At 46.3% G+C, this 16,027-nt stretch overlaps 1 protein-coding gene across 1 annotated transcript in view; it reads right to left on the bottom strand.

Moving 5' to 3' along the window:
* Positions 1-5,102, bottom strand: part of LOC130128398 (lateral signaling target protein 2 homolog) — a 91,977-nt gene extending 86,875 nt beyond the window's left edge. The window contains exons 1-2 of the mRNA XM_056298015.1: positions 5,068-5,102; positions 2,744-2,926 (exon numbers count right to left, since the gene is read on the bottom strand). Of these exons, the coding sequence (XP_056153990.1) occupies positions 2,744-2,911 (168 nt within the window). The 5' untranslated portion in view covers positions 2,912-2,926; positions 5,068-5,102. The remainder of the gene's footprint in view (positions 1-2,743; positions 2,927-5,067) is intronic.
* Positions 5,103-16,027: the final 10,925 nt, after the last annotated feature.

Here is a 16,027-nt window from a genome sequence, read left to right as displayed (position 1 = left end):
TAACGGTAGGCATTAAACTTCCCCCTGCACTGCCCGAACCACCCTAGCAGGGTGTGGGAATTCAGATCGGATACCTTTTTTTTTGTGGCCTTTTTTCCCCCCAACATTTAAACCCCCCTGCGGATGCTTCAAATGTGGCCCAGCCCTCCTATGCCGGAGCACAGGGGTGAGACGGTGCTCCCTCTCCCCTTTGTAATACATCACTAATAAACAAGAGGGCAGTGCAGCGGCGAGTGCCCTTTAACAAGGAACATAACACTGGTCTACTTCCATCCATGACAGTTTGATGAATAAACTCTCCAAACTAATCGATGACACCAAGGCGGCTGTAGCCAGCCGGTCGGTCAGGCAAGGTGAGAGAGACGCAAACCCTGCGGCTGCCTTGAATAAATTGCAGTACTTGTTGACAGTGGTGTTGTTGTTTGGCTCCTCTGTTGAATAAACCAACCAAGAGCACGAAAACAGCCATGCAGGTTAATGCACAGGCAATCGCACACACACACACACACACACACACACACACACACACACACACATAGCTCTCTTGCTCTTTTTCTCTCCTAGATTCTCTCTCTTTTTCCACATCTTTCCCAAACACACACCCATTCACACGCAAAGGTCAGACAGACGAGAAGGGGTTATGACACTACTGTAGAATGAAACTGCTGGACCCGCCCTCAATAAAGGCAGGGGAACACGTGTTGCTAGTGGATGCTAGGTCACAAATCACAGCGTGATAAAAATCAGAGGAGCTGTGGCCGTAACGCCCCATAGTTTCATGATGCGGTAACAACAAACAAAAGGCAAGCGGCCGTGAACACAAGTGCACCGAACTCTTTGTGCAGCCCACATGCCGCAGGAATCAAACTCATCAAACTGCGTCTCTATCTTCACTCGTTGTGACAGCTTGAGCTAGAACATACTACGGGGGTAGTTGGATGTGGGCAAAGAATTTATTCAGACTGAGCTGCAAACCCCTGTGGGCGCACGTCCTACCAGAAAAGGAGTATTAGTACTGGTATTTCTCCTGTGGATGGGTCATGTCACCCAGACAGGTTTGCATTGACATGGGTTGCAGTGGATTGCTTTAGTGTCGTGTGAAATGTGATCTAAATGTCATTACGGAGGCCTTTTGACCTTCCCATGATAAAGATCCAGGTTAGGAGGCATTGACCCGCATATAGGTTAAGTCGCTTAATGAGTGCTCGGAATTGTGTTGCACTAAAAAAAATCAATACAGCATGCCGTGACAAGAGTCCCATGTAGAGTTGCCATCAGCAGTCTGTCCAGTCACCTACTGTATTGCTCCTCTCTATCTGCTGTGTTTACTTTGGCAATATCTGTCGCTCGTCTTCACCCAGGCCCGTATAGCCTCTCAGGTTGATTGATGGTGAGAGGCTCAGACTCCTGCCAGTGAGGCGTGATTGACATCCTTGAGATGGAGGGGAGCCAGAGAGGATTTTACCGTCACTCTGGATGTGTGCGATGAAGGATGAGAGGGGGGTGGACATGACTGAGAACCTGTACTTGCACTTGGAGAGAGCACAACACATCCCTTGGTCTGGGCGTAATCACAAGCAGACTGGAACATACAGATCCTGGCTGCAGAACGCATATGTGTATCGCACTGTTGCCATGGCAACATAACAATGCATGAGCTACTTCCTCTGAAATCCGCACAGGCAAAGACCAAGGGCCACCTACTCAGTTTCACTTTTGCTGACGAAAAGTAACTGTTACGACTGAACTGGTCCCACTGCCATTACATAAGATTCACTTTACTGAAAAGATTACTACGAGCAGAGTGCACCTTCTCTGCTCTCGGAGCCTGTATCGACAAATTGCATGCAAAAAAGATTTTGCTTTTCAGAGCTTAACAAGTAAAAAGAGAGTGTCTCTGTGAATTGAGAGGGTGCACTGTAGCAGGATATCATCGGTGATCATGCACACATAAGCACATAGCACACCCACACCCTACAGCAGACCTACAGCAGCACTGAACGCTATTCTATTTTCTGTCTTTTGCAAAGCTTCCTCCCTAAGGATCGGCCTTTTTGCCTAGCTTACCAACACCTGCGGCGATACTGGTAGCTGCATGGGTATTTGACCCACCACACTCCGGAGACCCATTCATCATGAACCAAGAGTCACCAGCACTGTTGTTTCAGCACGTTCCCCGCCTCCGACCATAACAACGTAGCTGAACGCGGGTTTTACCTCGTTTCTGGTGGCAAAGGTATTCCACGAGCTTAGGCTGCCACATCTAGCTACAGCAACCTCACTCCACTTCCAAAGTCGCCGCCATCTGCCCCAATCTTCCACATTCGGCTGCTATGTCGAAGACATACAACAATGTGTGTCATATCATTTTACTTGGGGAAAGTCCCGCACAACAGCAACCACTGAAGTTAGCAACTACAGAGGTGCTCAGGATTTGGATATTTGTGGATTAGCTGTCGTCTTAAATGCTCCATCTGCAGGTGTATCAAGGGGGACATTTGCTTTCATGTAAATCTTCAGGATAGCAACTTTTAGGCGTTCCTCAGTAGGAAACTTTACTTTGTTTAAATCAATGGATACCTTTAGTCAGCTCATACAACTTACTGCAGATGTAGACTAAATAATAAATCACACACACACACACACACACACACACACACACACACACACACACACACACACACACACACACACACACATAGACGCCAGCAGTGATGTGCAGCAGCGAGTGTGTGAGGCTTACTTTTTTGTCGTCTCTCTGGCTGGTTGGCTGAGCGTCCTTGCTGTCGGCAGAGGGCCTCACGCCGACGTCCACCTGTCCGTCTTCCGCCTCAATCTTCTGATTGGCCCCCGATAGAGGGGAGCTCGAAGGACGGGGCTCGGGCTGCTGAACGCCACTCTGGACCTCCATCTTCCGCCACACTGCCTTGGACAGGAGGAAGAGGAGGGAGATGAGAGACAACAAATGGAATCTGAAGACGCGTTATCAAAAACGGGCGCACAAAATGTTCAGCGTGCATGCCACACTGGGAATCTGCATGTGCAAGCTTAATTTTCTTCCTTCCTTCCTTTCTTTTTCCCCTGTCTTAATGCACATGCACATGCACACACACACACACACACACACACACACACACACACACACACACACACACAGTAATACTGTGTATTATGCACTTTCTAAGGTGCTGATGAGGAGCAGAGACAATCTTAAGGAATATTGGATGCTGTAAACACAAGCACAGCTCACCATAATGAAAAGAAGCACCTTCCCAAATATTCAAGGACAAGTCAGTTTTGTAATAGTCAAAACAGCAAACAGAGCACACTAATTCATTATTCAAACAGTCTGACTAAGACTGTCTTCTTTGGAACCGAGGCCCAAACATTTCGGTAACTGCGTTAAAAGTGACTGCTGCATCATCGCCAAAAATTAAGCAATCTAAAAACAGAGCTGGATTGGCTTTTTTGATATGCAGTTGATACTTTAAAAAGAAATTACATGCACGTGTTTGCTGTAAATAGGCCTGAAAAAAAAGATTAAATCTCTGCTCTTGTGCCGTGGATGGAAACCAAGAGAAAAGAAAATCAACACAAAGTAACCAGAGAGCACCATGGACATCAGTAATATGTGCTGAAGTTCATATTCAACCCCTGAAGATAAGAGAAAGTTCTCGAGAGAAATCGCAGGCATCAGGTCTTTTTCGGTTCAGTCAAGAAGTCCCATGTAAGCCCATAAATCATTAAGCATGTCTTGGATCTCGTCTTTGTGCTGGATCGACTTTAGTCTGAGTGAGTGGCAACAAAGCTGGGAGTGATGTCTTTACAACAGAGCCTGGCTTGAGAAAGTTTCATTGCAACATCATATCAGTGGCTGAGCACACAGTGAGGCGCAATGGGGGTTTTGTCCCCCCCCCCCATGTCACAGAGAAAAGCTCTGAAGAGGCACACAACAACCTGGTGAAAAGGGAAGTGTCCCGGTTGAATTGAACAGCGAGGCTGTGTTTGGCGGCCTAATTCCACATTCAAAGGGTATCGATGGGTTACGGGGTCAACTGCTCGTTCCCTCAGCTGGAATCAGCAGACTCATAAATGCAGGTCCTGAAGGACCCATTTGCAAAGCATCAGAGTGCAGGAGGATACTGAACAGACTTGCGAGCAGCACCCCGGGCTGCGGCACCTGGCATCATCATCACGGATGGCAACACCTGCTACAACCTCATGCACACCTCTTCCGAGGCCTGGTTCAGGGGTGGCTAACCATGTGCCGACAGCCGACAGCCGTGTGCATGCAGGTTTTCATTCCAACTGGACTCCACGTTAGGTGATTTCACCGATTAGCAACTCCTCGAACCAAGAGGAAGAATGTGTCAGTGAAATCAGCTGGTGTGGAGTCAGGCCGGAATGAGAACCTGCATACACGCGGCTCTCCATGGTTAGCCACCCCTGGTCTGGTTAAATGAACCCAGGCAAAGCCTGCGTGACACCACTGCAGGTTAGCTTGAGGGCTAACACTGCTGCAGTGACAGACGTCGGACTAAACAAGACTTCTTGTTTATCTCTCACACCTGCTAGCCCTGACATGCCAGCGGCTGCCTCGCAGGAAAAGTGGGACGTGGCTGACATTACGGCCTCAGAGGACACTGACATTTAGGCCAAGTGTTGAAAACAAACGCTCAAAGTTTCATTCCTTCCTGGGTTGACGGTGTGCATCCGCCCGTGCTGCCTCGCTCACTTGGTGCAGTGTGTGGACCCGCGGTCGCGCATGGCTCGTTAACACGACTGAGACACAGACCCGAGCGCTTCAAATACAGACTTAAAAAAAACCGCCACAGACGCGCATACATGCCGCGTACCAGGCCGCTTCGGGCTATATGAGAGACGGTGACTTCAGTGGCGTCGCGTCGCGTCGAGCCGAGCCGAGACGAGACGAGACGCGCTCCTGCGTCCGTCTTCACCTACACCGGTGCGCGCAGCCTCCCCTGTACCACACGGCGGAACGAGTCGGTGGAGAAAGCCGAGAGAGAGAGAGAGAGAGAGAGAGAGAGAGAGAGAGAGAGAGAGTACCTCTGTCACTCTTGGGCTCCCGGGTTATATCAGACGCATCTCGGGAGGAAGATGCTGCGGTCGCTGTGCAAGAAAGAAAACAAACAAACTTGCTTTCTTTTCTTTTCTTTCTTTCTTTTTTTTTTTTTTACATCTCTCGACGTTGCGCCGACGCGGATAGCCACAACCGTCCGGAGCGACAGGGGCCGGCGGCTCATGTAAGTTGTCAGCTAACCGAGTGTGAGAAGTTAAAATTTCCGCCCCCCCCCCCCTAAAAAACCCCAACCTGTCAGCGGCCGCCGCCAGCAGGCGACACACGGCTACACGAAGCGCTGCGCGGTACGGCGGGCGTGTCGCCGATCCTCCGCCCCGCCTCGGCTCCCGTCGGGGGGGGGGTCCGCCCACGCCGGGGGCAGAGCTCCTCACTCGGCCCGACGGGAGCCGATGCCGGCGGAGCTCTTCCACTCTGCGCTCACCACCGACAGCAGGTTTGCGCGCGACTTGTTTTTATTGGTATGTAACGCTGAGCAAAGTGACCCAAGTAGTGAGACCCGACTGCGAAAGAACCAGGATAATATTTATATATTATAATAATAATAATGGGGAGTTTATGCGCCACCGGGTTTAAAAAAGACGAAATTCGGCTACACACGTGTTCGGGAAAAAGTTAGAAAATATGATTATGGTGCTCAACCGTGCACCTGTTTTTAACTCGTCTGTGTCCGTGCGTGCGAATTGAGCTGTTTCTGTAGTGTTTTCTGCGCTCAGGTATTGTGGAGCAGCCGTGTCGAGGCCCAAACGTATCAGCAGTATAGTTGACGTTTATAACCTCCACGGGGTTGCCAGCTCTCACGCTTTCAGGCAAATCTCACGCCAAAACACCGCGACAGCGACCGAGACGAACGTGCGAACGTAACCTAGCGAACGACTTGCGACTCCAGAAGACAGCTGAGCCGTCGAAAACTGCGTCTCCTGTGTGGGTGTTTCCATGGAGATGAATCTTAAAATGACTCTCCGATTGGTGCGTGATGCTTACCTGTCTCCGTGATGAATAAATGCTCTGTGTAAACAGACAGCTAGCTCACGTTGGCAAGTTGGCAACTCTGCAGTGTAGCCTAACTCTAACCAGCAGAACCACCTATCCTCTTCATCGAATGTATGAATGCCCACTCTCCTATTATGGCCTTGAAATAAAGATAAAGGCAAAACTTCACTTTTTTTTTTAAATAAACGGTTGCCACCACCCCGACAGCCAAGTTAAGGTAACAGCTGGAGAATCAGTAAGGAGCAAAGCTGGCCACAAGATGGCGATATAAACATTAAAAGCGCCAAGAAATGCCTATCTGAAGTACTTCTGATTATATATTGCAATATAAACGAGTGCTTTATTTAGCCATTTTAACATAGACACACCTTACTCTCAGCAATTTACACGTATTCAGTACAGGATGTGAGCCACACCTAACCTGTGGCCCTATGTCTATCTCAGGCCCTATCAGTGCATGTATATCTCAACGGGTAGATCATGACACTGATATAACCGGGGTCGGTGGTTTGTTGCCCAAGCACACTCAACATGCCCCCCAAAAGGAAGCCATGCACACACATGCTCTCACAGTTCATGACAACGACGCTTTGCTATATTGTTGTTTAGCCTTTGTAATGTAAGACATTACAAAGCAGAATTTATCCTAAAGACGAGTCTCTTAATTTTATTTATTTGTTGTTTTTTTTTTGGTTGGGTTTAACCATTACATTAGGCAGGAATCATATGGATGCTGGCTCATGGTGCTACGTCCGCCTCCTGCTTGCAGTTCTCATCTCAGGACACATCCAAGCAGAAGGGAATCTACTCAGTTGAACAACTGCTCCAACAGGCGGGCCTTCATCTGTGTTGACATGACTGCCAGTGCCAAAGGAGACGGGCATGCAGGCGGACGGGACGGGCAGGTGGGCAGGCAGGCGGCTAGGCGGGTAGTTTGGCGCCGTCTGGAGAAAGGAGCCTGAGCCCTGTTGCTGCCCGTACTCCTGGACCCCTCAGAACCAGACACTCTGTTGAAGCCAGCAGAGACACACGGTCAGGCGCATCACTGTCCCCGGATGGCATGCGCAGATGTTTTCTCTGTGTTGTTTTTCTGTCGTCCTGGTAATTGTTTTCCTGCAGGAGCAGCCAAAGAGCCGAGCTGCCAGCGGGTGTTGCAGGATGGAGGGACGGAGGGATGGAGGGATGGACTCTCTGGGATAGAATATGGTGAAGGACTGTGGATGTGGAAGTGGGTACCCAGCCTTTTTTCCCGGTCATATTGTGGTTAGTAGAATAACAAGAAAAATAGGGGTACTATGATGGAAGAAAGTAGAGTCTTGCTTCAGTTAACACTTTATAATAATTATGATGTAAATGCTCTCTCATATCGTTGTCTAACGTTTCCTCATTGTTGATAAAAGGTTTGGGGCCTTTGCTCTGTCTTCTAGTGTACTGAACACCTAATTAAGAGGACTGGTCAATCCAAAAGATCACTTCATGCACCCGAATAGCACAAAATTTAATATATTTGTTGATTTTTGTCAACCTTTTAATTTTACTGAGTCTGAAAATGGTCCAGTACAAAGAGAGAGTGCACTAAACTTCATGTCATATGTCATCCAGGTCTTATCGTTTTTACCTGTGACAGCTCGGATGCCTCAAAGCCTTGGCGGGGAGTTTTGACTCCTCTAACCGGAGTTGCAAAAGGCACAATATTTTCAACTACCTGTCATGAGCTGAAAGATGTGAAAAAATTCAATTAGGTTTGAAGCGACTCCACAGCACGGCGGCTGTACTTCTGGACGTTGCTGATGACTTCCTCCTGGCAGTGGCTATTGAACGCTGTACATGTTCAGCTTTGATCCTTTCCAGACCTCAGTTTTTTGACATCACACACCACCCAATCCTAATAAAGTGCCCTCAGAATTGGGCTTGTACCGCTGGAATTGCTCTTGACCGGTTTAGATTTGATCTTTCCCGTGAAACGCTCTCCGGCAAAATTGGTCATTTGTTACCCTCCTCTGCCAACATGCTTTGTGCCTCGGGACTCAATTCAAAGTCCTTCTCTCCATCTACGTACATGTTCACTTGAGTTCATCTTATCCCATCAAAAATGTCTCCATCCGTTTCAAAGCTGCAGCCTATTAAGCCTCCTCTTTCTTAAACTACAGAGATGAGAAATAGTCCCTGCTTCTCCCTCTCGTTTGATTTAGCATATTGCAACTCAATTTATTCTTGCCTCAGTTAAAGGTCACTCGCCGGTCTTCACTTGATTCAAAGTGCTTCAGCTAGACTCATAGCCGGTGCCGACAGACACGATTATATCAGCCCCGTTTTTAGCCTCCTCGCACTGGCGGCACTTCGCTTTTATAATTCCAGATTCAGCACATTGGTTGTCTGGACTTAGCTTATACTGCAGATCTTTTGACCGCCTACCTCGCCATGCCCCTCAAGTTCGAGAGTGGGTCGTCTAGAGATGTGAAGGCCGCTGGTTCGATCCCCGGCTCCTCCAGAGCGTGCCGAAGTTTCCTTGAGCAAGACACTGAACCCCTAACTGCTCCTGATGAGCAGGTTGGTGCCTTACATGGCAGCCTCCACCATCAGTGTATGAGTGTGTGTGTGTGTGTGTGTTTGTGTGTGTGTTCTGCTGCACGCTGCTGTTTAGTTATCAGTCATGGCTGCTTGTTGCTTGTTTTCCTTTAAATCCACTCTCTCCGACGTTTAGACAGTGTTTGTGCCATATGTTGTTTGTATTTGTGATATTTTCAGCCATTTCGTTTGGTTTTATCCTGTAACAAAAGTTATTACGTTTTCCCTCAATGTTTATTGATTTCATATTTGACCTAATTTGTGGACGTGGCTTTAATATCCATTTTTATACTGACTGAAGTGAAAGCCTTAAAAGTGATATTATTATTGTCATTATTATTATTACAGAGGCTTGATGAAGTGTCTTACACACAGACACTTTAATGGTCGCTTGCAAATTATGCTTGCAAATAGCACTATGTGCCACACTACAGAGGTTTTGATAAAATAGAGACATTAGATACACACTACACAAATGAGGTGCAGATGAGTGTGTTGTGCCTTTGTGGCAGTTATGCACCGCTGTGCGATATGCAGGTCACTAGGAGGAGGCCGCTTTAGCCTTACACACTCTTAGCAGCCTGTTAAAGTGGAGGACAGCGTCGAGACAGAGTGTTATCTCGTGATCCCATGTGGAAAATGGCCCCCAATTAGAACAGCCAACGACCGCGAGCGAGGTGATTATAAAAGCCGTCGTCTCTTCAGTCTGTGCAGTGCCACAGAAAGACCACTAGAGGGCACTTTGAGACTCTGAATCACAGAAACTTACTGCGTTTGTAAAACACTAGTTATAATCAGTAAGATTTAGACTTTTCATATGTACACCGATGTTATTCTTTGCTTTTCATTTTAAAATGAGACCTCGTGATTATTTATTTTGAGAAATTAATTCATTCTGTCGGGTGTGAGACTTATTCCCTGGTAGGCATATTGGTTAGACATGAAATTTCTCATCGCTGAAGCGTAATGCATATTTTTACTAACTTTATGGCATTGTTTTCATTACATGTTCAATGATGGCTTTGACAGACAAACATAGTTTTGCTGCTAAATAACGGAATACTAAATTCATGAGTATAAATGGGGGATTTCCCCCCCCCCACTCGGTATTGCTCCACAAGATGTTTAGCTATACAACGTCCCTCCACTAGAGGGAGTGTTAACACTCAACACGGGACCTGGAACATTGAACCAAGTTAAGTTTATTCCCTACAACGGGGGTCATCGGAGAGGAAAACGCTTCATGCAAAATATCGTCCATATACCCCCAGGACTCAGGGTTGTTTTGTTTTTTTGACAGGTGAAAGTGTTTACGACGAGATATGTGTGAGAGAAATTTGGTCGTCTTTGATCGATGTTTTGGTACATTAAGCCACGTTGAGCTCTTTCCACGTTAAGCGTGTGAGATCGTCACGCCAGGGGGAATTCGGTGGGGCCGAGCTGTTGTCATGCGATGCCACGAAAAGCTGCAGCTCTCCTCACAAAACACCGGCGCCAAGATGTCAAGCTTTTTACCCGCTGATGCAAGATGTGGGAAATTTCGTTCAATCACGTTTTAGTTATTTTAAATGAATCATCTTTTTCTTCATTTCAAATGAATCTGTAATTTCAAGTGTTAAGGGTGCTGCTGAGAGGATGTGTGATAACAGAAAAAGCTTCAGCCGTAATTGTTCACAATCTGCTTTGAACTGTGCGTGCGTGTGCGTGCGCGCGTGTGCGGTATTTAGGTGCAATGTGGAAATTCTGCACTCTCACACAAACGGGCCCGTGTGGGTGTTTGGGCCTTGGTGCCGTGTTTTAAGGCTTTCCCCTTCGCTGCTCCACCCCGAGTGCAGACAGCAGGGGTGGCTGCGGCCCCTGCACACTTCAGCCACGGGGGCCAGGGGGCAGGCTTGCGGAGACGTGTCGATTACCAGCGCGTCTCACTGTACACCGGCAGACAGACACGCGGCGGTCCGGCTTGATTGCATAGTAGCACCTCAGGCTGTCTAGATTTCTCACTCCCCGGTTGGACGAGTGACTGCACCTGTGGGATTAGCCTCCGCTAGATCAGTTGGATTTACACAAGAGCACCCGAGTAGCATACCTGAGTAAGACAGAAGAGGGCTGATCTGCAGAGGGTAGGCACGGTCAGGGATCCCGATGTGTACCTTATGAAGGGCTGTGAAAATGTCAAGTTATTGGGTATTATTACAACTTTTTTTGTTTTGTTTTATTAGCCCTTACGTGGAGTCACATGGAAAGACTGCCCGCCAGTGGAGATATGTAGTATGTCAATATTAAAACAGTTGTCTCAAAAGAAGAAAGTTCATGAGGATAATACTGACCTTTGCCTCTCAGCACCACAGTTATGTTACCTGCCTGTGGATTTGCTATATATACACTACCGTTCAAAAGTTTGGGATCACCCAAACAATTTTGTGTTTTCCATGAAAAGTCACACTTATTCACCACCATATGTTGTGAAATGAATAGAAAATAGAGTCAAGACATTGACAAGGTTAGAAATAATGATTTGTATTTGAAATAAGATTTTTTTTACATCAAACTTTGCTTTCGTCAAAGAATCCTCCATTTGCAGCAATTACAGCATTGCAGACCTTTGGCATTCTAGCTGTTAATTTGTTGAGATAATCTGGAGAAATTGCACCCCACGCTTCCAGAAGCAGCTCCCACAAGTTGGATTGGTTGGATGGGCACTTCTTTGAGCAGATTGAGTTTCTGGAGCATCACATTTGTGGGGTCAATTAAACGCTCAAAATGGCCAGAAAAAGAGAACTTTCATCTGAAACTCGACAGTCTATTCTTGTTCTTAGAAATGAAGGCTATTCCATGCGAGAAATTGCTAAGAAATTGAAGATTTCCTACACCGGTGTGTACTACTCCCTTCAGAGGACAGCACAAACAGGCTCTAACCAGAGTAGAAAAAGAAGTGGGAGGCCGCGTTGCACAACTGAGCAAGAACATAAGTACATTAGAGTCTCTAGTTTGAGAAACAGACGCCTCACAGGTCCCCAACTGGCATCTTCATTAAATAGTACCTGTTAGAGCCTGTTTGTGCTGTCCTCTGAAGGGAGTAGTACACACCGGTGTAGGAAATCTTCAATTTCTTAGCAATTTCTCGCATGGAATAGCCTTCATTTCTAAGAACAAGAATAGACTGTCGAGTTTCAGATGAAAGTTCTCTTTTTCTGGCCATTTTGAGCGTTTAATTGACCCCACAAATGTGATGCTCCAGGAACTCAATCTGCTCAAAGAAGTGCCCATCCAACCAATCCAACTTGTGGGAGCTGCTTCTGGAAGCGTGGGGTGCAATTTCTCCAGATTACCTCAACAAATTAACAGCTAGAATGCCAAAGGTCTGCAATGCTGTAATTGCTGCAAATGGAGGATTCTTTGACGAAAGCAAAGTTTGATGTAAAAAAAATCTTATTTCAAATACAAATCATTATTTCTAACCTTGTCAATGTCTTGACTCTATTTTCTATTCATTTCACAACATATGGTGGTGAATAAGTGTGACTTTTCATGGAAAACACGAAATTGTTTGGGTGATCCCAAACTTTTGAACGGTAGTGTATATATACATGCATCTGGGTGTGTAAGTGTGTGTGTGATGTGTGTTTGCAGGCGTGTATCTGTGTAACACGTTGCCTGTTCTTCGGTAGCAATTCATATCTGCCAAAAACTGTGTCATCCGTGAGTCAAACCCCGCCCACTTCCAGTATGATTGGCAGTCGAGGCAAAGTTCACATCAAACACTTAATTTTCCACACCATCCCCGAACTACAGCTGCTGTGGCATCAGAGATCGAGCACCTCTGACTCAAATGGCAGCGTCTCCAAACATCTTAGTCACCCATCTCTTTTGTCATCATTGTTATCTAGTGGATGGGAATTAGAGTTGGCCTTTCAGAGGCAGGATCACAACCGTGTCACTGAGAAAGAGGAATGTGCAGGAATTTCTCTTGGAGGCATCAGTATCTGCAATCTGAATTTTGGAGTGTGATAAAGATAAGTGTAAAAAAAAAAGATTGAGAAATTTGCAGCACGAGACTGAAAGTGGCTGCATTAGACATCCTATTAGACATTATAACCCTTAAATAGATTATGAAACATTTTCAGAATGACGGTGGGTCGTCTTATTGTGAATAGCTGGTAGCACATGTGTGTGTGTGTGTGTGTGTGTGTGTGTGTGTGTGTGTGTGTGTAATACTGTATGGTATGCGGTATGCGTTCAGGACAAAAGCAAAATGTGTTCCAAGAGCGGTGATGTCGCTCAAACGAACAAAAGCAGACAAAAGAATTGCACCTGCTGATATGCCATGTGTCAACTGCCCTCTGAGAGAGAGTGTGTGTGTGTGTGTGTGTGTGTGTGTGTGTGTGTGTGTGTGTGTGTGTGTGTGTGTGCGTGCGTGCGTGCGTGCGTGCGAGCAAACACATGCATACATTTGTGTTAGGCACAGTATGCATAGAGGTGGCAAGCACCCCCCCCCAAGTCTTTTCAGGGGTGTGAATCCTGGAGAAATATAGCTCAGTGAGCTTTATTACGATTATTGAATATTCTCAAAATCAGACTGCTAACTCACGCTGCAATATATTCATAACATGGAATTTAGTTGGCTATCATTTTAATTCAGTTAGGAGCAGCGATCACTCCTGCCGACTACACCCGGGTTGAAACAAAAGCCGTCACACCTTTTAATATTACTCGTCTAAGGTTGGTGGGCAGAATAAATTCACCCGTTGTGCGTTTTGACCCGTCGCAGTATTTGTTTGTTCACTATTTAACCAGTAATCTTATAGTCTGAATGACAATCAATTACCTGCTAAATAGTTTTGCGTTCTTTTCAGGCAACGCCGTTTCCATCAACAGTGTTTGTGCGTGCCAGCCTCCATCTGAAATGAAAGAACACAATGCTCAATAGTGGCTCAAATGTGTGTCTTTCCTCTCATTCCTCTCCAGCTTTGTATCTGTTTACAATTATGGCAATTACACTGCAATAAACGTCCTTAGCCGTATTCCCCGTAGCTACTGTAATGCATGAATACTGTATGTATTGTGTACATTACCGCATTCATGTCCGTCTGTTGTTCTTAGCGTGTGTGTGTGTGCATATTTGTGTGTGAGGTTTGTGTGTGCTGTTTCCAAGCAGGGTTGAATCATTAGGAAGTGATTCTCTCTAATAAGGGCTAAGGAGCTGTCAGGAGACATTCACAGGCAGGTTCCGCCATGAGGAGTGTGAGGAGTCTTATCGGGGTCTTAGCTGTTTTGCTGTGCCTGTGTATACAGAGGCTGCTTTATTTGCAGTGAATGCATCCTAGCAAGGTCTCTACTGTTGTTGTGCGTTGATTAAAAGTGTTTTCGCGATTACCCGTAGTGAGTCTATTCCAGCCTAACAGGGTTACTAGCAGTTTTAATGAAGGGGAATAATCATTACATGTGAGAGGGGTTAGACAGGGTGTCCCACTGTCTCGCTGCTTGTTGTGTGTGACGTGTGAGGGAACTCGGCCTTGACTGGGGGGGGGGGGGTACTTCATGCTTGTTTTCTGGTCCGCTTTTTGGCCGCCTGACCTTTCTGACCAGGTCACAGAGATGGAAGGAATGGCCTCGGCTGATTTTGTGCCGCTGTCTGTCATTGTAGAAATGGGAGTGCATGCTGCCTTGCAGGTTGCACCAGTGGATGCAATGCACCACTTGCAGTAGTTTGCAGAGCCAGGCTAATTAAACAACTTGCATCTCTCCGCTGATCATCTCCTTCATGATAACGCTGCATTGTCTTCCCCAAAACAAAAACAAAAAATCCCTCTACAGCATATCTGGAGGAAATATTATAAAGTGCGCTTATGCGCTGTCTTAATGAAGTGTCCTTTTGTTTTCTGTTCTTTTTCTTTGTCTTCTCCTTCGGTGCTGTTCGCCCTCTTTCTCGTCTCGTTCTGCGCTCCGCTCCGATTTGTTGGCTGTGGTCAGCCTTGCATTTGCTGGTGCGAGTGAATTTCTCACAGCTTCTCTTGAATGTGTTTTTTTGAAAGTCATCTTCAACATTTGGTGCAACTATAATCGGCACTTAGCCACTACATTCATGCAGACACGTCTGTGGGTTCACACGTTCAAACTCTCAGAGGTGTTGCGCCATCTCTCTTGAATTTTGCCTGTCTGAATAGATAACAAGAGCAAAGCAAAAGCCATGCCGGCTGCACAAATTGTCAGTGAAATGATAGTCAGATTTCTGGTAGAGCGGTCCATTGTACTGAACTGTCCGCTGGATTTGTCATCCCAGATTAGAGTTGCCGGGGAAACGCATTCAATAACGTTTGTTTGGGTTTTTTTTTTTTATCTTGTATTCATGAAAGTATTATACATTTCTGAATGCTGCTGTCATACCACGAGATGTGTTTATCATTTTCAGGAAATGACTCAAAACAAATATGTGCAAAAATCACTACAGCAAATTAGTACCACAAAATGCAACTCAACAAAATAAGAAAATAACAGAGGCCATTTGATATGTTTCCAATGCAGACGGTCGTTGCTGAAATTCGGGGACTGCAAAATGATTTAAAAAGCATGCGTACACAACATACTTAACGTCACAATGGGATTTTCTGAACCACAAAGGTGAGGTTGTTTTAGTTTTCACCATCTATTGGGTTCATGGTTAGCACCTCAATCGGTTAACTGAATTAACACTGTCTGCGTTCTTTCTTTTTTTTGCATCCGTCTTTGGTAATATTTGTGGAAGGCAGCAATCATGCTTTCACTTCTGTGTTTGATGCCGAGACTTGGGAGAATGACACCCAAGCGGCAGCTTGTGAGAGGTGTCTGTGCGTCCAAATCGAGCCTTCGGTTTATCAGATCAAACTATTACCTCCCCTGCCCCCTTTACCCCCCCCCCACCCCACCCCACCAAGCCAATACAAAATTACATTTTGACACATTTGGTGCATCTTTGAATAATACACGTGTATGGGCAACATGTGACGCCTCGCTCTCGGTGCACCCCGACACTGTCTGATGGGGCCAAAAGATAATAAATGGCTTGGGAAGCTGTAATGAAGAGGCTGCTACGCCGCTGGCAGGGGAGGGGGCCCGCGATGCTTTAAAACGACTCAGAGCCGCCAGCCGAGGCCCTCCGGTCCATAGATTATTACAGTGGCCTTTATAATGAGCAAACGTTTCTCCGCTGATGCTTCTCACTCCGAGTGGAGGGGAGTCCAATTCCCCCCTCGCAGCTGCAAAACAGAGGTGTAAATTAAAGCCTAACAGGGCAAGAAAAAAGAGAAAAGAAAAAAGAAATCTCAATTCTAAGGCTGGTTGAGTGATTAAAATGTGGATTTTCTTCTCTTTTTTTTTTCCTCCTGTGAGAAG

Source organism: Lampris incognitus, chromosome 18 (assembly GCF_029633865.1).
Source record: "Lampris incognitus isolate fLamInc1 chromosome 18, fLamInc1.hap2, whole genome shotgun sequence".
Taxonomy (NCBI): Eukaryota; Metazoa; Chordata; class Actinopteri; order Lampriformes; family Lampridae; genus Lampris; species Lampris incognitus.
The sequence above is the reverse complement of the archived record's forward strand: the minus strand, read 5'-3'. Positions and strand labels throughout refer to the sequence as shown.